Source organism: Mustelus asterias, chromosome 8 (assembly GCF_964213995.1).
Source record: "Mustelus asterias chromosome 8, sMusAst1.hap1.1, whole genome shotgun sequence".
Taxonomy (NCBI): domain Eukaryota; kingdom Metazoa; phylum Chordata; class Chondrichthyes; order Carcharhiniformes; family Triakidae; genus Mustelus; species Mustelus asterias.
Window position 1 is genome coordinate 125,450,942 of NC_135808.1, and position 25,509 is coordinate 125,476,450.

At 45.7% G+C, this 25,509-nt stretch overlaps 1 protein-coding gene across 1 annotated transcript in view; it reads left to right on the plus strand.

Annotated features, from left to right (window-relative positions):
- Nucleotides 1-25,509, plus strand: part of LOC144497532 (uncharacterized) — a 253,729-nt gene that overhangs the window by 194,472 nt on the left and 33,748 nt on the right. Inside the window, exon 4 of the mRNA XM_078218929.1 lies at nucleotides 15,482-15,687. Within this exon, the coding sequence (XP_078075055.1) occupies nucleotides 15,482-15,687 (206 nt within the window). The remainder of the gene's footprint in view (nucleotides 1-15,481; nucleotides 15,688-25,509) is intronic.

Sequence of the window (25,509 nt, forward strand, 5' to 3'; positions counted from 1 at the left end):
AGACTCCGCACAGACGATGACTGAAGCCAGGAATTGAACCCGGGTCCCTGGCTAGGGGATTTTCACAGTAACTGCATTGCAGTGTTAATATAAGCCAACTTGTGACACTAATAAATAAACTTAAAAAGCTTAATCTCGGTGTCCCAAGATGTGTAGATTAGATGGATTAGCCATGGAAAATGTGTGAGGTAACAGGGATAGGGTGGGTAAGAGGGCCTTTGTAACATACTCTGCAGAGAGTCGGTGCAGAGTCGATGGGCCAGATGGCCTCTTCTGCTCGGTAGGGATTCTATGATATGGGTGGTACATGATGTGAAAACAGACTCTGCTGGAAGTCCTGCTCTGTGTCTGTTGCAAATTGTAATGCCACCCTTTTTTAGACCGCAACAGCAACTTGCATTTATATAGCGCCTTTATCATAGGAAACCATCCAAAGGCATTTCAGAAGACCGTAATCACTCAAAATGAAACCACAGATCAAAAACCGAGATACCAACATAGCTGACCAAAAGATCAGTGAAAGGGCTGGGTAATAAGGAGCATCTTATACTGTGGGCAGTATTGGTCCCCTTATTTGCGGAAGGATATATTGGCCTTGGAGGGAGTGCAGAGAAGGTTCACCAGGTTGATACCAGAGATGAGGGGTGTTGATTATGAGGAGAGACTGAGCAGATTGGGTTTGTACTCGTTGGAATTTAGAAGGCTGAGGGGGGATCTTATAGAGACCTATAAGATAATGAAGGGGCTGGATAGGGTAGAGCTGGAGAGATTCTTTCCACTTAGAAAGGAAACTAGAACTAGAGGGCACAGCCTCAAAATAAAGGGGGGTCAGTTTAGGACAGAGTTGAGGAGGAATTTCTTCTCTCAGAGGGTGGTGAATCTCTGGAATTCTCTGCCCACTGAAGTGGTGGAGGCTACCTCGTTGAATATGTTTAAATCACGGATAGATGGATTCCTGATCGGTAGGGGAATTAGGGGTTATAGGGATCAGGCGGGTAAGTGGAACTGATCCATTTCAGATCAGCCATGATCTTATTGAATGGCGGGGCAGGCTCGAGGGGCTAGATGGCCTACTCCTGCTCCTATTTCTTATGTTCTTATGTCTTATCTGAAAGGAGGAGAGAGAAGTGGTGAAGTGGAAAAATGTAGGGAGGGAATTCCAGAGTTGAGGGCTCCGACAGCTGAAGACATGGCCACCAATGGTAAAAGAAGGAAGTGGGGTTGCAGAAGACACCAGGAGAAATGCAGAGTTCGCAGAGGATTGTGGGATTAGAGGAAGATACAGAGATAAGGAGGAGCAAAAGGATTGGAACAGAAGGATAAAAAAATTTCAAATTGAGGCACTCCTAAACTGGGGGGGGGCAATATTTGTCAATGAGTAGGGAATGATGGGTGAATGGGACTGATTGTGAGATGGAACATAAATTCAATTGAAAATTGGGAGTTTGTAAGTGGGCGGCTAATTCTATTGCCCAAGCAGCAAAGCCACCCTGTCCTGGCCACTAATTTTAAAATATTCTTGGGTGACTGGAACAAAATGAGCAAATGTCTCCTTGAAGGTTGCTTCCAGATTAAAATATAAACATTGCCACAATTGCATAAAGAAAGGGTTCCATTTATATCACGTTTTTACAAGTTCAGCACATCCCAATTTAGCTCATAACCAATGGAGTACTTATTGAAAGCTTGTCCTGTTGTGTTGTAGAGAAAGGCAGCAGCCAATGTGTGCCCAGCAAGATTCCCTCGACAGTATTGGGATAATCACCAGTTAATCTGCTATAGTAATGTTGCTCTAGGTGTTAATGTTGGCCACGATGCAATGTGTACAGTTTTGGTCCCCTTACTTGAGAAGGAATGGGATGAAGTAGAAAGGGTCGAGAGCTTCAAGTTTTTAGGTGTCCAGATCTCCAACAACCTGTCCTGGTCCTCCCATGCCGACACTATAGTTAAGGAAGTCCACCAACGCCTCTACTTTCTCAGAAGACTAAGGAAATTTGGCATGTCAGCTACGACTCTCACCAACTTTTACAGTTGCACCATAGAAAACATTCTTTCTGGTTGTATCACAGCTTGGTATGGCTCCCGCTCTGCCCAAAACCGCAAGGAAATACAAAAGGTTGTGAATGTAGCCCGATCCATCACGCAAACCAGCCTCCCATCCATTGGCACTGTCTACACTTCCTGCTGCCTCGGCAAAGCTGCCAGCATAATTAAGGACTCCACACACCCCGAACATTCTTTCTTCCACCTTCTTCCGTCGGGAAAAAGATACAAAAATCTGAGGTCACGTGCCAACCGACTCAAGAACAGCTTCTTCCCTGCTTTTGAATGGACTTACCTTGCATTAAGTTGATCTTTCTCTACATCCTAGCTATGACTGTAACACTACATTCTGCACTCTCTCATTTCCTTCTCTAAGAACGGTATGTTTTGTCTGTATCGTGCGCAAGAAACAATACTTTTCACTGTATACTAATACATGTGAAAATAATAAATCAAATCAAATCAAATGTAGTTGCATTGGAGGTGGTTCAGTGGATGTTCACTAGATTGATTCCAGACATGAGGAGTTTGACTTACAAAGAGAGATTGAACAGTCAAGGCCTATACTCTCTGGAGTTTAGAAGAATGAGGGGAGATCTAATTGAGGTGTACAAGATTATGAGGGGGATTGACAAAGTAGACATGGAGGGGATGTTTCCTCTTGTAGGGCAACCTGGAACAAGAGGCCATAATTTTAGGATAAGGGGCAGCAGATTTTAAACAGAGATGGGGAGAAATTACTTCTCCCAAAGGGATGGTGAGTCTGTGGAATTCACTACCCAGAGTGTGGTGGATGCTGAGACATCGAGTACATTCAAGGAAGAGGTGGACAGATTTGGGTTATGGGGAATAGGCAGGTAAGTGGAGTTGAGGCCGAGATGAGGTCAGCCATGATCGTATTAAAGAGTGGAGCAGGCTCGGGGACCTGGATTGTCCGCTCCTGCTCCTAGTTCTTATAGAAATCATAGAACCCCTATAGTGCAGAAGGAGGCCATTCAGCCCATCGAGTCTGCACCGACCACAATCTCACCCAGGCCCTATTCCCGTAACCCCAAAGTTAAAGTAAAAGTAAAGTTTATTTATTAGTCACAGGTAAGGCTTACATTAACAATGCAATGAAGTTACTGTGAAATTCCCCTAGTCGCCACACTCCGGTGCCTGGTCGGGTCAATGCACCTAACCAGCACGTCTTTCAGACTGTGGGAGGAAACCGGAGCACCTGGAGGAAACCCACGCAGACACGGGGAGAACATACAAACTCCACACAGACAGTGACCCAAGCCGGGAATCGAACCCAGGTCCCTGGCGCTGTGAAGCAGCAGTGCCAACCACTGTGCAACCCTGCCGCCCCACGTAATTACCCTGCTGATCCCCTGGCACTAAGGGTCAACTTATCATGGCCAATCAACCTGACCCGCATATCTTTGGACTGTGGGGGGAAACCAGAGCACCCGGAAGAAACCCACGCAGACACGGTCTCCCACAGTCCGAAAGACATGCTGGTTAGGTGCATTGGCCACGCTAAATTCTCCCTCCGTGTACCCGAACAGGCGTTGGAGTGTGGCGACTAGGGGAATTTCACAGTAACTTCATTGCATCGTTAATGTAGGCCAACTTGTGAGACTAATAAATAAACTTTAATGAAAATGCCACCAGCTGAGCCATGGCCGGCGTAATAAAATATTCACTCGAGTCATTTTTTCCTGACTCTAATAGGGATCAGCAGATTTCGGAATTTGCTTTGACTCTGTGTTTGACTTGTTTTGGCGTTTTTCTGTTGATAGATTCAGACTGGAGGCCGGTTCACCCTTTTCCCAGGTTCCTTGGGTTGATCTGTATATATTTTTCTGTTTTTATCTGCCCAGCTTGGCTTTGGCTGATTGCCACCACTTTGCACAAGTTATTTGGAGAGACCAGGGGGTATGAGCAGCAAGTCATAGATTTAATGCAACTACACGAGAATTGATATAACGTTACACCAAACCCATGCTGGAAAGGGAATCCCTTGAGTTTTGGAAATTTTCAAATCCTGCAAAAAGAAAGTCCTGTCAGCAAAAAAAGGTTCAGTTCTTTAAAGTTTATTTACTTGTGTCACAAGTAGACTTACATTAACACTGCAATGAAGTTACAGTGAAAATCCCCTAGTCGCCACACTCTGGGTGTGCCTGTTCTTGTACACTGAGGGAGAATTTAGTCCGGCCAATACACCTAAGCTGCATGTCTTTTGGACTGTGGGAGGAAACCGGAGCACCGGGAGGAAACCCACGTAGACACTGGGAGGGCGTGCAGACTCTGCACAGACAGTGACCCAAGCTGGGAATTGAACCCAGGTCCCTTGCGCTGTGAGGCAGTAGTGCTAACCACTGTGCTGCCGTGCCACCCATTTCTATCTAACAGAAAGGGAGCAGCAGAAATATAGGAGAGAAAAAAAACATAAAAAAGGGAAAACAGAAAGTTTGTGACACGAAAAACCAACATCATTCTAATATAAGTAGAGCAATTTTTTTATCATCCTCCATTATCGCAGTCTATGGTTGTGGGAACTCCGTTTGAATGGCATTTTGATGCAACTAGAACATTAAACAGAAAAGATGATGTTGGAAGGCTAATTTGCATTTAGTGCTGAATTCCGAAAACCATCTCCAATTTGTCCATGATCTCATGTTCCTCAGCCTAAGAGGTCAAAAGAGGTTTGTCTGACTTTCTTTCTCTGTCAGGAATTTAAAAAAAACATAATTGCATTCCTTCTCCAGATACTGTAGCTTCTTGGCACAGTTTGTGACCTCCCAATAGTTGCTTTGACCCACAAGGCCATAAAGCCAGTAATATGTTGAAAGAGAAATATAACTGAGGTCTATTCATGCAAAGATGTACATACCAGTCGCCTGAAATCTCTTCATTTATTTAATACCATCTGACACACTGAATGTTGGTATTCATAAAATTGCCTTCTTAACTTCTGACACATTTTGGCAGGTTGTCAGCCTAGTTTGCAAAATATCTTTTTTTGCATCCATATAATATTCTCAAATTACATATTTGAGAATGAGTTTATCTCGGGGCTATACTTTAAATGCACTTTGAAGAGCTTTATCCTACACTTTTTGTTCAGCGCATTAGCAAACCCTTGCGAAGGACGTGTCATTTTAGAAAGCTATTTCCTAAATGAAGCTTAGGAAGAATGGGAGAGGCAAACAACTTGCATTGATATGGCGCCTTTTTCTTTTAGCATGTCATCCAAAAGGGTGTGACATCTCCGGAGGGCAAACGTTCCCTTCGTACTACACTGGAATGTCAAGTTAGATCGGTTCACATTCAGGGGTCCACGGACCCCTGAGGGTCTATGGAGACTTTGCAGAATAACATGGAAGTGCTTAGTGAGCAGGGCCAGCCTCAAGGGGGTAAGTAACTACTCAAGCTGCCATGGCCGGTGGGGGTGGGAGGGTGGGTGGGGGGTGGTGGAGGATGTGGGTGTGCAGAGTGGCGCAGAGTAAGCAAACGATTGGGACGGCACAGTGGTTAGCACTGGTGCCTCACAGCGCCAGGGACCCGGGTTCGATTCCCAGCCTCAGGTCACTGTCTGTGTGGAGTCTGCACATTCTCCCCGTTTCTGCATGGGTTTCCTGCGGGCGCTCCGGTTTCCTCCCACGGTCCAAAGGTGTGCGAGTTAGGTGGATTGGCCATGCTAAATTGCCCCTTCATGTCAGGGGGGCTAGCTCGGGTAAATGCATGGGGTTATGGGGATAGGGCCTGGGTGGGATTTTGGTCGGTGCAGACTCGATGGGCTGAATGGCCTCCTTCTGCACTGTAGGATTCTATGATTGGCAGCCAAAGATCAGCTTTGTGCAAGCCGGGTGGTAGAAGCAGGTGCAGCATAGAATCATAGAATCCCTCCAGTGTAGAAGGCCATTCAGCCCATCGAGCCCATGCAAACAACAATCCCACCCAGGCCCTATCCCCGTAACCCCACGTATTTTCCCAGCTAATTCCTCTGACACTAAGGGGCAATTTAGCATAGCCAATCTATCTAATGTGCACACCTTTGCTGTGTGGGGACGAATCCGGAGAACTGGAGGAAACACACGGGGAGAATGTACAAACTCCTCACAGTCACCCACCCAAGGCCGGAATCGAAGCCGGGTCTCTGGTGCTGTGAGGCAGCAGTGTGAACCATTGTACTACCGTGCCGCCCCATATAGCGTAGAGTAGGCCGCCTGCCTCACTGAGGAGGGAAGCACACCTGCAGAAGCGTTGGGGACAGCACAAATGTCACCGGGTAGACACGGTTATCAAAGCTGGTGGTGGGTGTCACCAGAGGTCAGCCCTCTTCCAGAGGAGGGACTATTTTTAAAATTATACAAATGCAAAACTCTAAGAAATACCTGTTTTCTTAAAAGCGTTATTAAAACACTTTATAGCTAAGAGCACCTCCATTTTTCTATCCTTTCATGGGATTTGGTGCCTCTCTGGCAAAAGGCCAACATTTAACACCAACACCCACCCCTTACTGCCCTCGAACTGAGTGTCCCACTTGGCCATTTCAGAGGGCAGTTGAAAGTCAACCACATTGCTGTGGCTCTGGAGTCACATGTAGGCCAGACCGGGTAAGGACGGCAGATTTCCTTCCCTAAAGGACATTAGTGAACCAGATGGGTTTTTATGACAGTCGATGATAGTTCCATGGTCACCATAGCTTTCGAGTCCACATTTTCTTCTGCTTAATCAGTTGAATTTAAATTCCACCGGCTGCCGTGGTGAGATTTGAACATTCGCCTGGGTCTCTCCATTGCTAGTCCAGTCATATTGCAACTATGCCACTCTGTCCCCAGTATTCTGAGTGTTATACAGTGTTACAATTCAGCTGCGAGTCCATGATTACCAATTGATTCGGAAAAAAGGTCCTTCAGTCAAAAGGCGTTTGAGAATGACTGACCTAGATTATGCAGTCAAGTCTTAGGGATGGTATTTGAATCCACGATCCTCCCATTCTGAGGGAAGGGTGGCTGTAATCAATCTACAGAGGCAGAAGCCCCTTCACCAAGATCCCTTTATTTACATACTCTAACAGCAGTACACAGAGTGCTCGCAGTCAGCAGTCTACCTCTGGGTGGATGCCGGAGGAACTGACACTCCCGGTTAAATACAAGGCAAAGACTCCCCGATTGGCCCATCAATTGGATCCTTAATCAGGGAGTTCATGCTCACCCTGATAATAGGCCAACCTCAATGGCCTGATGGAAGTCATTACAGGTGTTAGCATCTCCCCTCCACCCCGCCCCCTCCTCCCCTCCCCCTCCCCGCCGTAGCCAATGGTGCCGCGTACTTGGGAATTTCTGTAGAATAGCTTTGCCATAAGGATTGCCTGTTGGACCAATGCCAGCCTGAGCTTTTGCTTCAGCATAAATTTCCGGTGGTTTAAAATCGGCAAGTGTGCGCGGAAATCACTTTGGAAAGGGTGAATGTGTGAAAAGATTGAAAGAAGTAGCTCTAGTTACTTAAGTTGTGTTTTAGATCTTTTAAGGAACAGAACCCAGTCTCATGGAGAAGTTGAACCCAGCCTCCCTGTTTAATGTGGGTTGTTGGGAGGACTGGCCTTTCAGTCTATTGGCTAATCAGTGCAGAGACCTGCAGTAACTATCAATGCAATCTCACATTGTTGGACCTCAAACAACTTGATGTGAAAATGGCCAGAGCATAAGATATTCCTGATGTTTTATGGTATGTGTGTTAACGCTGTCTGAATCAACGTTAATAACATCCGACTGATTTTTTTTTGAAATGGTGTGTTTGTGAGTGATACCATGAATTAGGAGCTGAGCACATGAGGCAGGAGCCTACGTTCTGACACCATGGTGACCCTGTCTCCATCAACGGGGATGAAGTAGAAATGGTCGAAAGCTTCAAATTTTTAGGTGTTCAGATCACCAACAACCTGTCCTGGTCCCCCCATGCCGACACTATAGTTAAGAAAGCCCACCAATGCCTCTATTTTCTCAGAAGACGAAGGAAATTTGGCATGTCAGCTACGACTCTCACCAACTTTTACAGATGCATCATAGAAAGCATTCTTTCTGGTTGTATCACAGCTTGGTATGGCTCCTGCTCTGACCATGATCACAAGAAACTACCAAAGGTCGTGAATGTAGCCCAATCCATCACTCAACTAGCCTCCCATCGATTGACTCTGTCTACACTTCCCACTGCCTCGGAAAAGCAGCCAGCATAATTAAGGACCCCATGCACCCCGGACATTCTCTCTTCCACCTTCTTTCATCGGGAAAAAGATACAAAAGTCTGAGGACACAAACCAACCCACTTAAGGACAGCTTCTTCCCTGCTTTTGAATGGACCTACCTTGCATTAAGTTGATCTTTGTCTACACACTAGCTATGACGGTAACACTACATTCTGCCCTCTCTCCTTTCCTTCTCTATGAACAGCACAAGAAACAATACTTTTCACTTTAAACCAAAACATGTGACAATAATAAATCAAATCAAATAATAACACTCGGGGGGGAAAAAGAAGGAATAGGAGTGGTAGGCCACAGGCTCCTCAAGTCTTCTCCATCAGATCATGGATAACCTTCTGCATTGACTCTTCCTCCTGTCTAATGACACAGCAATAAAGTTGACAGCCTGTATCTGTGAATATAGAGAAAAATATTATATATATATGAACATAAAGCACAAAAAAACTGCTTTGACTTGCTTTATTCTGCGCTGCTAGTTGAACTGATAACCCATCAATGAAGTGCACATCTCCCAGTGTGCACTACCCCTCTTCGTGGGAATGTGTCATCATGAACGATTGCATTTTTAATAAAAATGTAATTAAGAGAAGTCAAGAATAAATGAGTGAAAGTTCTGAATCTGCTTGGGATGAAGGTTTGATTGTGCCGTTCACTCAAACACATATCCTTTACGAGCAGTAGAGCAAACCCAAGCAGAAATGACCAGGTAATGAAGATAGATGCGTTCAGTTATCAGTGAGCCATTACTGGGGCTCGCTGTTACATTAAAAAAATCGCAGATAGCTTGACGGCGCTTGCCACATAGCAACTAATTCATGGACAACAGCCTGCGATGTGCAGTGTGCATTGCAAATGCACTTAGAGCACTGATTAAACGATGGTGAAACAGCGAGCAAGCTCTCCGGCATTAAGCCCACACCGGAGGAAATACACGGTGGGTTCGCTGAAGGGAATTTGCATGGGGCTCAGTTTACGGACCCAATGAGGAGACCAGGTGCAGAAATAAAAGGGTGCGCTCTCTGGTCAGACACAGAGGTGAAGGCAGCCTTTATCAGGCAAGCTAGCTGCAGGCTCAAAGTTCTGCCAGCGATAGTGTGATGAGAATGAGATCTGAATTCTACCAATGGACCATGCATGAGCCAAGTTGACAGCTGCCCTTTAATTCCGCTTTTAACTATTTGCCTTCCAAATGCTGCTCATTGTTCCGGACTAAAGTTTAACGTTTCTGTATTACAATCGCAAGTAGGTTTACGTGTAATGACTTCAATCGAGCCGTTGAGGTTGGCCTATTGGAATACAAACTCCCTGATTAAGGATCCAATTGATGGGCCAATCAGGGAATCTTTTCCTTGTATTTAACTGGGAGTGTCAGTTCCTCTGGCACTCCCGAAGGTAGACTGCTGGCTGATAGCACTCTGTGTACTGCTGTTGGAATTGTAAATAAAGGGATCTTGGTGAAGGGACTTCTGCCTCCGAAGACTTATTACATTACATTAACACTGCAATGAAGTTACTGTGAAAATCCCCTAGTCCCCACACTCCGGCGCCTGTTCAGGGACACTGAGGGAGAATTTAGCACGGCCAATGCACCCTAACCAGCACGTCCTTTGGACTGTGGGAGGAAACCGGAGACCCTGGAGGAAACCCATGCAGACACCGGGACCCAGCACGGACAGTAACCCAAGCCAGGAATCGAACCTAGGTTCCTGGCACTGTGAGGCAGCAGTGCTAACCTGCACAGGGCTAAGCTGTGCAGAAGAAAGACTTGCATTTACGTAGTGCCTTTCACAACCTGACAGACAATTTAACTTTCCTGAAGGATGTGGTAAATATGGCGAGTGAATTGAGTGCAGCAAACTCAGACAAACAGCAATGTACTCCTGATGGAGTGTTACTGATTTCGATCCGAGGTGTCGTTATCAGTCCAGGACACCAGAGAGAATTTTCTTCTTTTGCCTGATTGGTTCCTTTCTTCTTCTGAGAGCTGTGCACTTCTCCAACTCTGGATGTTTGTGTATCCCTGAATTTCTTCACCCTTAACCTTCAGTCCAGAGTCTCTGTCCCAGATTTTTTTTTTAAAATTAAGTTTAAGTTTTTTAAAAGTTTATTTATCATTGTCACAAGTAGGCTTACATTAACACTGCAATGAAGTTACTGTGAAAATCCCCTAGTCGTCACACTCCGGCGCCTGTTTGGGTACACTGAGGGAGAATTTAGCATGGCCAATGCACCTAACCAGCACACCTTTTGGACTGTGGGAGGAAACCAGAGCACCCGGAGGAAACCCACGCGGACACGGGGAGAACGTGCAGACTCCAAACAGAGAGCCACCCAAGCTGGGAATCGAACCCGGGTCCCTGGCGCTGTGAGGCAGCAGTGTTAACCACTATGGCACCGTGCCGCCCATTTGTTTCAGAAGCTATTTGGCCTTCTTGTCTCACACCCCCACCCCCCACTTGCCACCCAATCCTGTGCCCCCTCTTACCCCATGCATCCTCCACGCCAGCTCATGTCCCCCACTCATCCCCACCCTTTCCACTCATAGCAGAAGCCACCTCCATAGCCACTCACCCAGTACCCAGCATGGTGAGGCCACAGGAGCCATGTATAGAGTTTGAGAAAATTACATTTAACAATTTCAAACAACTCTGACTTAAACTAAGTTAATGGTCAAGGTGGATGTGTGGTTAGCTAACACAAGCAGAGGGTCAGGATAAATGGGCCTTTTTCAGGTTGGCAAGATGTAACCAGTGGAGTGCCACAGGGATTAATGCTGGGGCCTCCACTATTAACAATTTATATCCATGACTTAGTTGAAGGGACCGATTGTATGGTTGCTAAATGCTGATGACACAAATATACTTAGGAAAGTCAATTGTGAGGAGGACACAAAGAGTTTACAGCAGGATTCAGGTAGGTTGAGTGAGCGGGCAAAAAATTGGCAGATGGAGTGGGAAAATGTGATCCTGCTCATTTTGGCAGGAAGAATAGTAAAACAGTAAATTATTTAAATGGAAAATGATTGCAAAACTTTGCAATACGGAAAGATAGAAATATTTTTAAAAGGTGCAGGAGGAGGCCATTCGGCCCTTTGAGCCTGCTCCACCATTCACTATGATCATAGCTGATCATTCAACTTAATAGCCTAATCCCACCTCCCCCCCCCATATCCCTCGATTCCCTCGCCCCGGACATTCTCTCTTCCACCTTCTTCCATCAGGAAAAAGATACAAAAGTCTGAAGTCACATACCAACCGACTCAAAAACAGCTTCTTCCCTGCTGCCATCGGATTTTTGAATACACTTACCTTGCATTAAGTTGATCTTTCTCTACACCCTAGCTATGATTGTAACACTACATTCTGCACTCTCTCGTTTTCTTCTCTATGAACGGTATGTTTTGTCTGGAAAGCACGCAAGAAACAATACTTTTCACTGTATGTTAATATGTGTGACAATAATAAATCAAATCAAAATCAAGTCAAATTCTATATCTAACTCCTTCTTGAAAACATACAATATTTTGGCCTCAACATTTTTCTGTAGTAGCGAATTCCATAGGCTGACCACTCTCTAGGGGAAGAAATTCCTCCTCATCTCAATCTTAAAGGGTTTACCCCGTATCTTTAGACTATGACCCCTGGTTCTGGACTCCGCCATCATCGGGAACAACTTGCCTGCATTTACCCCGTCTATTCCTGTTACAAGTTTATTGGTTTCTATGAGATCCCCCCTCGTTCTTCTGAACTCCAGTGAATATAATCCTAACCGACTCAATCTCACCTCATACGTCAGTCCCACCAGAAATCAGTCTGATAAACCTTCACTGCACTCCCTCTACAGCAAGACCATCCTTCTTCAGATAAGGTGACCAAAACTGCACACAATATTTCATCAAGGCCCTGTATAATTGCAGCAATCATTCCTGCTCCTGTATTTGAATCTTCTCACTATGAAGGCCAACATACTATTTGCCTTCTTTACCTGCTGCACTTGCATGCTTACCTTCAGTGACTGGTATACAAGGACACCCAGGCCTCATTGCACATTCACCTATCTTAACTTATAGCCATTCAGATAATCTGCCTTCCTGCTTTGCTACCAAAGTGGATAACCTCTCATTTATGCACATTATACTGCATCTGCCATGCACTTGCCCATTCAACTTGTCCAAATCACACTCTGAGCATCTCTGCATCCCCCTCATAGCTCACCCTCCCACCCATGATCTGGGTGTCTAGATAAATGAATCACAATAAGTTAGTATGCAAGTACAGCATGTGATTTGGAAGCCAAAAGGAATGTTAGAAAAGAAATAGAGTATAAAATGTGAGAAGTTTTGTTACGGTTCTACAGGGTGTTGGTGAGACCACATGTGGAGTATGTGTATTCAAAGCAATTCATTGAAGGCTCATTCAACTGATTCTTAGGATGAAAGGGTTATCTGATGAGGAAAGGTTGAACAGGTTGGGCCTGTATCCTTTGGAGTTTGGAGGAGTGAGATGTGATGTATTTGAACCATATAAGATCCTGAGGGGACTTGACAAGGTGGATAATGAGAGGATATTTCCCCTTGTGGAAGAGACTAGAACTAGGGGGCACAGTTTAAAAATAGGAAACTCCCATTTAAGACAGAGATGAGAAGAATTATTTTCTCTCAGAGTCTCATTACTCTGTGGAATTCTCTTCCCCAGAGAGCAGTGGAGACTGGGTCATTGAATACTTCCTAGCATGAATTATTTGACAAGGAGGTAAAAGGGTATATAGCAAGTAGACAGGAAAGTGAAGATGAGGCCGCTATCAGATCAGTCATGTTCTTATCAAATGGACAAGGCAGTTTGAGGGGCCGAATGGCCTACTCCTGCTCCCAATTTGAGTTCATATGTTTCTATAAATGTGAAAAAAATTCACAATCAAAGCATCTAGATCTCCTCAAGTAGTTAATCTGTTGTAAAAACAAACACACCTCTACTCCGTAGATACATCAAAAACTGTTAAACTTTTCATGGCCCCTTTAAACTAACAAACTGTATACTTGGAGTCCTCGCTGAGATAATTGTAGACTTTGAAATTCAGCCAAGCATCCATTTGATTTGATTTGATTTGATTTATTATTGTCACATGTATTAGCGAACAGTGAAAAGTATCGTTTCTTGCGTGCTACACAGACAAAGCATACCGTTCATAGAGAAGGAAAGGAGGGAGCGCAAAATGTAGTGTTGCAGTCATAGCTAGGGTTTAGAGAAAGATCAACTTGAGGACATCCCTTGGGGAATGTCAGCCAAGAGCTTTATTGAAACTATGCAAAAGGTGGTTATCTTTTCTATGACCTACACCAGATAGCCTGTCAATCAAAGTGACCCAGCAGACATTTTACTTTAATCGCACTGACAGCTTAAGACCTTTTTCAAGTTTAAAGACCACGGGATTTTTTAAAAAACCTTCAGGTCCTGAGACTTAGTAGACCAGGGGCAGGATTGTACAGCCTTACTCATCCCGAAATCATAAAATCCCACGCAAGGTCAACATACCTTCCCATGGTCCACGCCCCCCCGCCTGCTCCAATTCCCGTGGCGGGGGGGACAGTAAAACTCCAGCCTATATCCATTCTTCAAGAGAGTTTACACCTGCTCCATCAATTTGTGACTCCCACACTTACAAGTTATTTATCTGGGAACATTCAAAATAAGATTTGCCTGAACTTTGCAATAGGGTTCAAATGGCCTCACTGCGTTTGTGTTTCCTGCCCATGTGAGTTATCCTTGCCCCCTTCCTGCCAGCAAAAATGGAATCTGTCAGAAATGGGGATGGGACTTCCCCAATCGAGCCCTGCCCTCCAGTTTTATTTGTCCACGAATCTTCCCAACCCTGTAAGAATCTAACCGCTTGACTTAAACCACATGATGCAAGACCCTAAAAAAAATCAGCTCGGATTTTCCACCGAGCAATTTAGCAAAGCTGGTTACCGTTCATGTTCCTTATTTTGAATCACGCTTATCTTATGTAGTTGATGGAAACAGAAAACATAATTTCATTTTAAAATATGGATTAATATACAACACTGTCTGCAGTAACAAATTTAAAGCCTTTGCTGGAGGCTTGCAAGCTGTAGAATATAAATACTGTACATAATAAAGACCATCCTCACTGGTTTAATAATATATAACGATTCATGCACAGTTGCATGTTTAATACGTTACCCTATTTTCTCATAAGATAGTATTAGGATAGATTTATAACTGGCAGAGTTGTTGAGTAAACCAATATGTACTTGCAGCTATAATTTTATTTGAACTTTGCAAAATGAATTGCGGCAATAATTAGAAGTCATCAGACATGAGTTATTGCCATGCTGTTTCACTGTCTTGTTTTTTCCTGGCTATAGACTATTTATGTTCACAGCGTCAAGCATATTAAGATATTTGTTCTCATATCATGGAGTAACGCAGTGCAGAAGGAGGCCATTCAGCCCAGCGGACCAGTGCTGGCTCTTTGAAGGAGCTGCTCCCAGTCCCCTTCATAAGTTCATAAGATATAGGAGCAGAATTAGGTCACTGGGCCCATTGAGTCCACTCCGCCATTCGATCATGGCTGATATGCTCCTCATCCCCATTTTCCTGCCTTTTCCCCATAACCTTTCAACCCATTACCAATTAAAAATCTGTCTAACTCCTCCTTAAATTTACTCACTGTCCCAGCATCCACCGCACTTTGGGGGAGCGAATTCCACAGATTCACAACCCTTTGGGAGAAGTCGTTTCTCCTCAAATCTGTTTTAAATTTGCTACCCCTTATCCTAAGACTATGTCCTAGAATGCCCCACAAGAGGAAGCATCCGCTCCACGTCTACTTCATCCATACCTTTCATCATCTTAAATGCCTCAATATGATCTCCTCTCATTCTTCTAAATTCCAGAGAGCATCGGCCTAAACTGTTCAATCTCTCTTCATACGACAAACCCCTCATCCCTGGAATCAATCTAGTGAACCTCCTCTGAACTGCCTCCAATGTCACTACATCTTTCCTCAAATATGAGGACTTTCCCGATTCACTTTCCCGATTGCCCTGCAAGGTTTTTTTATCCACTTCAAGTGTTCATCCAATTCCAGTTAGCAAGTCACTGTTGAATCTGCTTCCCAACGCTTTTTCGTTCCATCTTGTAACGGTTCTTTCTGTGCCCACAGTACCACCTTCAGACTGGTTCAGCGTGGAAGCTTGTTGCCAGCTGTTGGCAGAATTGGATGATCCTCGCCGTAATCCTGGGCCTAATGACCATTGTACCGTTCACAGTGTACAGAATGATGACAGCCTTCGACGACCCACCACCTCATTCCCTGTTCAAAGCAGCATCTATTTGTTTCGGACTGCTATCAGAAACCTTCCTAATCAAGTGAGTACTATCCAAGCACTGGCTTTTTATTCTGTCGGTTGCAAATGAACTCTTTTTAGCTAAATGAAAACCAATTACAGCGGATGCTGGAATCTGAAACCAAAAGAGAAAATGCTGGAAAATCTCAGCAGGTCTGGCAGCATCTGTTAGGAGAGAAAAGAGCTGACGTTTCGAGTCCAGATGACCCTTTGCCAAAGCTTTGACAAAGGGTCACCTGGACTCGAAACGTCAGCTCTTTTCTCTCCTTACAGATGCTGCCAGACCTGCTTAGATTTTCCAGCATTTTCTCTCTAACTCTTGTTAACTACTGCTCCGAGACACTCCAGTAAACCTCTTTCCCCACTCCTCCTGCTAAAGGTTTCAGGAAATCATATCGTATTGTTGATAAATAATAAGCTGCTTGATAAACTAATTTGCTAAGAGATGCAGCGTGTGTTGAACATTGCAATATCCACACATGCTTAATTTTCTACCTCCAGTAAGCGTGTAATGAAATGTGCAATGGGAGATTAATCACACTGGCTTATGCTCTGAAATGAACCTTGTGTGGTCACCATTGCTCACAATGTCATTGTAACAATGCACAGAGAGATCACTAGTCCATGTATAGTTCAGTTGTCCCCTTCCTTACTTGTGAATCAGTCGGCAATGGTATTCGCTGTTGGAGAGTTATGCTGCCTTTTAATTAAGATGGGATTCTTTCTAACATAGCAGTAGCATGATTACTGTCAACAGAGTTGACTTAATGAAATTGTCACATGCGGAGCAACTTTTGATATCAAAATGATATAGTGAATGTAATTCTCTCACGGTAACATTCACTGACACTCACCACCTCAGCATTTTGCTCATTTAATACTTTTTTGATTCAGTGCTGCCCATTAGGGCGGTGCCTCAGACACATACAGGATCAGCGTGCAATCATAGAATCCCTACAGTACAGAAAGAGGCTCTCTGGCCCATCGAGTCTGCACCAACCACAATCCCCTTTTATCCCTGCTAGTCCTCCCCGGCACTAAGGGGCAATTTATCACGGCCAAGCAACCTAACCTGCACATCTTTTGGACTGTGGGAGGAAACTGGAGCACCCGGAGGAAACCCACGCAGACACGAGGAGAATGTGCAAACTCCACACATTCAGTGACCCAAGCCGGGAATCGAACCCGGGTCCCTGGTGCTGTGAGGCAGCAGTGCTAACCACTGTGCTACCGTGCCGCCCAAAGGTACACCCGATCTGTGATCTTGCCCACTCATCAAAGCTGTCTGACGTTGCCTCGCAGTCTCTCTGCGCCTACCTTACAACGACTCTTAGCTACATTGTGCCCACAGGTTCGAACGAGAGTTGAACTCGTGACCCCTGGTTTACATGGCAGTGCTCTAATCACTGAGCGAAGGAGCCAGCTGCTGATAAAACTTCCAGCACACGCATGACACGATGCATGACATGAGGTTGTCTCCTGCTCTGCCTGAGTCAAACGTGGATATTTAATACATGTCCATCAGCAGACATTAACATAACTGGGTTTCCTCGAATATTTTGTCCCGGGATTACGGACAGAGACTATTTAGGAGTGACTTTGTCGCAAAACTAAAAGATGGCAGTAACAGGGATGCCCTCCAATATGATAGCCTACTGCTTTTCCTCAGAGAAATGTTTGAGATGAATAAAATGACAAAGGCATCAGTGAGTCACTTTCTGCAGTGGCTGCTGCTATAGTTTGTGTGGAGATTGTGATTATATTGCCCATTTAGAGAGAGCCGTGAAACTTCCATCTGGCTGGTTACACTGCAGGAGAGCGAAGGAACGAAGGACATGCAAGCTTGTATATGAATACATTAGACACAAAAAGGGAGAAAGTGGAAACCGTGCTGTGTCAGATTGGCGTTTCTTTTTAACTGTGATCAGGAAACCACTGCTAGTCAACTGTCATCCGTACCATCCCGAAGTGTTCCGGACTTGGAATAATCCCATGGCACTACTTGAGGAATTGTAGGGCATTTTCCTGGTATTCTGGCCAACGCGCCCCCCCCCACCCCCCCCCCCCCCCCGAGCCAACATGATGGCCGGAATTTTACAAGCCCCTCCCGCGGTGGGTTTTCCCACAGCGAAGGGATCTCGTCTTTGGCCGTTAGCGGGACTGGAGGTTGATGGCGATTGGCATGACTTGCCCGCCTTGTTGTCGGGCGACCCGCAGCAGGGGTCAACTTTGGCGGGACCGGAAGATCCCATCGGTAGGAAGGGTCGTAAAATTCCCACTCGCTGATTCTGTTAAACACTGCTGTGCGCTAATAGTGGCTAAAACCCTATCTGCCGAGTTGCTAACAGTCACTACACCGCAAGCTAATTTATTATTTATTGTCCTTGGAGGGAGTGCAGAGAAGGTTCACCAGGTTGATACCAGAGATGAGGGGTGTTAATTATGAGGAGAGACTGAGCAGATTGGGTTTGTACTCGTTGGAATTTAGAAGGCTGAGGGGGGATCTTATAGAGACCTATAAGATAATGAAGGGGCTGGATAGGGTAGAGGTGGAGAGATTCTTTCCACTTAGAAAGGAAGCTAGAACTAGAGGACACAGCCTCAAAATAAAGGGGGGTCAGTTTAGGACAGAGTTGAGGAGGAACTTCTTCTCTCAGAGGGTGGTGAATCTCTGGAATTCTCTGCCCACTGAAGTGGTGGCGGCTACCTCGTTGAATATGTTTAAATCACGGATAGATGGATTCCTGATCGGTAAGGGAATCAGGGGTTATGGGGAGCAGGCGGGTAAGTGGAACTGATTCACTTCAGATCAGCCATGATCTTATTGAATGGGGGGGCAGGCTCGAGGGGCTAGATGGCCTACTCCTGCTCCTATTTCTTATGTTCTTACTATTTAAAATACACCCCGAGACATTTCACCCACGTACAGCTTCAACAAATTATATTTGTTCTCACTGGAATGACGGAGGTTGAGGGGCGACCTGATAGAAGTCTACAAGATTATGAGGGGCATGGACAGAGTGGATAGTCAGAAGCTTTTTTCCAGGATGGAAGAGCCAATTATTAGGGGGACATAAGTTTAAGATGCGAGGGGCAAGGTTTAAAGGAGATGTACGAGGCAAGTTTTTTACACAGAGAGTGGTGGGTGCCTGGAACGCATGCCGGGGGAGGTAGTGGAAGCAGATACGATAGTGACTTTTAAGGAGCGTCTTGACAAATACATGAATAGGATGGGAATGGAGGGATATGGTTCCCGGAAGGGTAGGGGGTTTTAGTTCAGACGGGCTGCATGGTCGGTGCAGGCTTGGAGGGCCGAAGGGCCTGTTCCTGTGTTGTAATTTTCTTTGTTCTTTGTTCTTTATAAATGCATCTTGGTCTGTCATTTTTCGTTTAGTCAAGACAATGCCATAATTGTAAAGAGTATTTACAGCACAGGCCACTCAGCCCAACAGATCCATGCTGGTATTTATGCTCCACACAAGCCAATCCTTAAATTATAACCGAATAAAAAGTTGATTTATCAGTCACAAGTAGGCTTACATTAACACTGCAATGAAGTTACTGTGAAAATCCCCTAGTCACCACACTCTGGCACCTGTTCAGGTACACTGAGGGAGAATTTAGCATGGCCAATCCACCTAACCAGCACATCTTTTGGACTGTGGGAGGAAACCAGAGCACCCGGAGGAAACCCATGCAGACACGGGGAGAACGTGCAGACTCCGCACAGACAGTGACCCAAGCCGGGAATCAAACCCGGGTCCCTGGCACTGTGAGGCAGCAGGCAGAATAAACAAAGATTTTTCAATTTGTTGTCTTCAAATTGCCTGGCTATGGGGCTCAGGATAGCGCTGTCTGAATTGATATATGAAGTTAAAAGGAGGAGGCTCGATCAATAACTCTGAAGACCAGAGGAAGCCTCACAAGATGGTGCAGTGGGCAGAAACGTTCAGTTGGAATTGAGTCTCACTAACTCTGCAATGATACACTTTGATTAAATCAAATTATTGGGATGGGTTTTAGTCCCCTTCCCTTCCCCCTCCCCTGCAGCCTCTAGAAAGGCAGAGGGGCTCTTCAAATACATTGCATGGCCTTCCAATCCCCGCCTGCCCTGTTTCCCATCTTATGGTGGGCTGGGTAGGGAGGCAACTCGCCCACTCTTTGTCCTATTGAAGCCCTTAGGTGGCCAATTAATCGCCAGTTAAATACCTTTCTCCTGCCCCCTCCCAACCCCCCACCCCCATGCCCACAACCGTTATCTCAGCTGCATTAGGAGCAGGAGCAGGCCAGGTGGGTAGCCCAACGGCTGATTTTACTGTGTGGGTTGGTGTCGGGAAAGAAGGGAGAAGGTATCTCTTTGGGTGAGAATGAGGGGGGGGTCCCACGTGCCCATCAGATGCACAACAAAGTCACAAACTCCCCTCCATCCCTCTAACCCTCTTCCTCAGCCTCCCAAAGCCAATTCCCCTTCCCAGCGCCCCCCTCCCCTTCCTCACTGGGAGCTGCCAGCCAGGCCCCATCTGCACATCACGCCTGTTGTCTTTCAGATCTTCTTCCTCACTGATGCCTGTTAGTCCCATCAGTGGACTCCGCTCACACCTGGCGTGCCTGGGACCGCAGGGGAACTTTTCTGAGATGGAACTGCTTCCTCAAGGGGGTTGAGGGGAAGAGGGAGGGGAGAGGGGGTGGGGGTGGGGTAGAAGTCTCACCTGAAAGCAATTAATGCCCCGTGAGCATAAAATGGCTGCAGGGTTGCTGACTTTTTAATGGCCAATGTTTCGTTGTGTGATCAGGGCATCCAGATGGGGATTGTCCCGAACTATCATAGAACGCATAGAATCCCTACAGTGCAGGAGGAGGCCATTCGGTCCATCGAGTCTGCACCGACCACAATCCCACTCAGGCCCTATCCCTGTAACCCCACATATTTACCTTGCTAATCCCCCGACACTAGGGGCAATTTAGCATGGCCAATCAACATAACCTGCACATCTTTGGACTGTGGGAGGAAACTGGAGCACCCGGGAGAAACCCACGCAGACACGGGGAGAATGTGCAAACTCCACACAGACAGTGACCCGAGCCGGGAATTGAACCCGGATCCCTGGCGCTGTGAGGCAGCAGTGCTAACCACTGTGCCACGTTGCCGCCCTGCTGTGCTACCATGCTACCCTATGCTTCTCAAGTCTATAGTGTCTCAAAACCATTCTTCCTTTATTTACAGCGGATATTTACACAGTTGCACCTCTATATAGTTTGGAGCTTCTCCACCTTCTGGATCTCTCTTACTTCTCAATCATGTGATCTGACTTCATTATTACATCGGCATCATGTATGCTTCTGATGTGAACCCTTTATTCTACATTTCCCCCAAGTCTTTATCCCGATCATAGATACATCCTCCTGCATACGGGCTGACGCTGACTGTTGTGTTGGGGGTTGGGGGTTTGCCGGGAGATGGATACAGCACTTATATTTGGGAAAGTGAATGATGTTAAAGAGCCGGGTGATTTGGGGGGAGGGATGGGGTGGCAGTGGGGGGTTGGGGGTGCTCAGATTCACATTAAAAGCAGCATTTTAAATAGGTAAGCGGGTGAGGTTCTCCAGCCTCCCAGCCGCGTGTTTCCCATCAGCGGGAGGTGACGCCATGTTTGCTTGTGGCGGGATTCTCCGGTCCCGCCGCTGTCAATGGGAATTCCCATTGACATCACCCCCATTCCGGTGGGGAACCCACATGTGGGGGTGCGCTGCCAGTGGGATCGGAGAATCCCACCGCTGTGAATGGCCGGAGAATTCGGCCAAGGCCATTAAAAATGTGAATGGGATGTTGGGTTCCTGCTGTGAGACGGTGAATATAACAGTTAAAGTCGTAATATTCTTCTACATGAAACCTTTCACCAGGCCACAGCCGGACAGCTGTGTGAATTTGGATTCCATCCAATAAGTAAGGGTCTGGGTCAATGGAGATGGTGCAATGCAGTCCAATAGTTGCTGCCTGTCTGAAAAAAACACCATTGCAAAGAAAGTATTTGCATCTGAACAGAGTACATAACAGGTTAATTTGATAGAGATGTTGAAAATTATGATGAAGAGATGGGACTGGATAGATAGAAGCAGGCTATTTCCTGTTCCTGCAGGGTCCAAGATGAGGGAACATAAAATGTGAGATGAAATGTGAGATTTAGTACAGAGAACAGGAGAGACTGTTTAATGCAGCGTGTTATAAGGCTTTGGAATGCATTCCTGGTATGACTGAGGCGAAACAGAGATCATGGATGGAACTTTCTGAGTTGGCAACGGCTTCAAATGGACAACAATGAATGGACTTGTCATTATGTACCCTGTCCAATTTTCTGTTAGTTTTGATTTCAGCAGAAAGGAAATTAGGCAGTGTTTATCATGAGTTACCGTTCTGCAACACGCCCCCCCCACCCACCCCCACTCACATTTTAAGCCCCCCCCACTGAAATTGAATGATGGGTTTTACAAAGAACAAAGAACAATACAGCACAGGAACAGGCCCTTCGGCCCTCCAAGCCCATGCCGCTCCCTGGTCCAAACTAGACCATTCTTTTGTATCCCACCATTCTCACTCCGTTCATGTGGCTATCTAGATAAGTCTTAAACGTTCCCAGTGTGTCCGCCTCCACCACCTTGCCCAGCAGCGCATTCCAGGCCCCCACCACCCTCTGTGTAAAATACGTCCTTCTGATATCTGTGTTAAACCTCCCCCCCTTCACCTTGAACCTATGACCCCTTGTGAACATCACCACCGACCTGGGGATTCTAGGTGATTGAAGGAAGGGGGTAAGGCAACATTGGGGAGGGCATTGAAGGGCATTGGGGAGGGCATAGGATTAAAACTGCAGCTCAGTGCTAAATGAACTGTTTGGGCCAAATGGCTTGATTCTCTCTGGTAATTTCTGTGTAATTCTATATCAAAAATGAGTTAATTATTATAGGTCTATATATATTGTGCTGATATATTATATCAGTCTGGAATAACCTCTCTACACCTTTCTGCCTATCTATCTCACTTTCCTTCTCTCTGTCTCACTTTCTTTCTCTCTACCTGACTTTCCTTCTCTCTATCTCACTTTCCTTCTCCCTCGCTTTCCTTCTCCCTCGCTTTCCATCTCTCTTTCTCGCTTTCCTTCTCTCTATCTCACTTTCCTTCTCTCTATCTCACTTTCCTTCTCTCTATCTCACTTTCCTTGTCTCTTTCTCACTTTCCTTCTCTCTATCTCACTTTCCTTTTCTCTACCTCACTTTCCTTCTCTCTTCCTCACTTTCCTTCTCTCTATCTCACTTTCCTTCTCCCTTCCTCACTTTCCTTCTCTCTATCTCACTTTCCTTCTCTCTATCTCACTTTCCTTCTCTCTATCTTACTTTCCTTCTCTCTATCTCACTTTCCTTCTCTCTGTCTCACTTTCCTTCTCTCTATCTCACTTCCCTTCTCTCTTTCTCATTTTCCTTCTCTCTATCTCCCTTTCCTTCTCTCTGTCTCACTTTCCTTCTCTCTATCTCATTTTCCTTCTCTCGTTCTCACGTTCCTTCTCTCTTCCTCACTTTCCTTCTCTCTGTCTCACTTTCCTTCTCTCTATCTCACTTTCCTTCTCCCTATCTCACTTTCCTTCTCTCTGTCTCACTTTCCTTCTCTCTATCTCACTTTCCTTCTCTCTGTCTCACTTTCCTTCTCTCTATCTCACTTTCCTTCTCTCTATCTCACTTTCCTTCTCTCTATCTCACTTTCCTCAGTTGATACACTCCTTAAATTCACCTCTTTGACCAAGTGTTTAGTCACCTGACCTAATATTTCCTTACATGTGTCAGTGTTGTACGTAGATTTCCAATGCTCCTGTGGAGCACCCTGGGACATTTCATTACACTGAAGACTCTTTATAAATGGACCTTGTATGTTTTTGTTGTCAAATGTGATTATTGAGAGAAATGTAGCCAGACAATGGCAATAGTTGGACCAGATTATTGGCCAATGTATGGGACACTGGATGATTGTGGCTACATTAACAGACTTGATCGTGAGAGGCAAGAGTACATAACATGCCTTGTCACCCGAACTCCCAATCTTGCCTTAACAATCTAGTTTCCCGTTCTGTCAACCACCCATTTTTCTGTGTTTACCATAAGACCATAAAGACATAGAAGCAGAATTAGGCCATTCGGCCCATTGGGTCTGCTCCACCATTCGATCATGGCTGATATGTTTCTCAGCCCCATTCTCCCACCTTTTCCCCATAACCTTTGATCCTCTTACCAATGAAGAACCTATCCATCTTTGTATTAAATACACTCAACGACCTGGCCTCCACAGCCTTCTGTGGCAATGAATTCTGTAACAACATTAAAGAAAATCTGCTATAGTAATGTAAAAATGCCACCGAAGGGTTATGAACATACACAATCAGTGGGCAAGACCGGCAGGCCCATCCAGCCTGCCCCACATCTCATGATGGTTGGAGCATTCTGACCCAATACCAGTCGGCAGGATAAGTTCAACCAGTTTCAAACACAAGTTGCAATGCTGATGGAAGGTGTGTTCACATCCCCGTTCTGCCATGACTGCTGCCTTCCCACCTACCATTCTGCTCATTAGAATTTACAATAACGAGAGATGATCTCATTGAAACATCCTGGATTCTTAAGGGGCTTGGCAAGGTAAATGCTGAGAAGATGTTTCCTCTCATGGGAGAGTCGAGGACCAGAGGATATAGTCTCAGAATAAAGGGGTGCCAATTTAAGACTGAGATGATGAGGAATTTCTTCCCTCAGAGGGTCTTTGGAACTTCTTGCCACAGAGAGCTGTGGAAACAGAGTCTTTGTGTACATTTAAGGCAGAGATAGATAGACTTTTGATCAGAACGGGAATCAAGGGTTACGGGAAAGGGCAGGGAAGTGACGTGAGGAACGTCGGATCAACCATTGTCCTATTGAATGGCAGAGCAGGTTTGAGGGGCCGAACGGCTTACTGATGTTCCTTATGGTCTTGCCATTCCAATTTTTAGCAACACCAATCACTCATAAAGGATTGGCTAAACACATTGTGGGTTAATTTATTAAGACTAGACACATGATCGCAACTATACAAAGTTAGAAGGCTTAAAGACATCAGCAACGGAGATGTGTGCCCCTTCCTGGTATGGTGTACTGGTACCAATAACTCACAAATCTTACCCTGAGATTCTTAACGAGAGAGACTGAAAGGAGAGGATGAGAGTATTTGGATCCTGCAGTGCAGACACAATGGGCGGAATGTTCCCCTCCTGTCCACCATGGGAATCATAGCGGGCGGGGCCTGGACCATGCAAAGTTCCATTAAACACGGGTGGGATTTTCCGGTTTCGGGGTGAGCGTGGCCAGAAAATCCCATCCTAGACGATTTCCTGCTCTTTAGTTTGGAATATAATGTCTCGATTCGCTTGCACACTGGCCAATCTGGCATGGTTGCATGCTTTGGGTGAGGGGGAAGAAGATAGAGAAGGAAAGAGACATTTGGCCCAGGCCTTGATCCTATGACAGCTCAAAACCAGTTTTTTTACTCCAAAAAAAAATCTTGTCCAGTAACTGTTGATGTCTGAATTGGTAACCAATATGCAAAAGGTTTGCACTCCAAGCGGGTACACATTTGAGCTGGTACCCAGTGAAACAGGGAGTGCCACTTAGAATCATAGAAACCCTACAGTGCAGAAAGAGGCCATCTGGCCCATCGAGTCTGCACCGACCACAATCCCACCTAGGCCCTACCCCCACATCCATACACATTTTACCCGCTAATCCCTCTAACCTAGGCATCTCAGGACACTAAGGGTCAATTTTTTAGCATGGC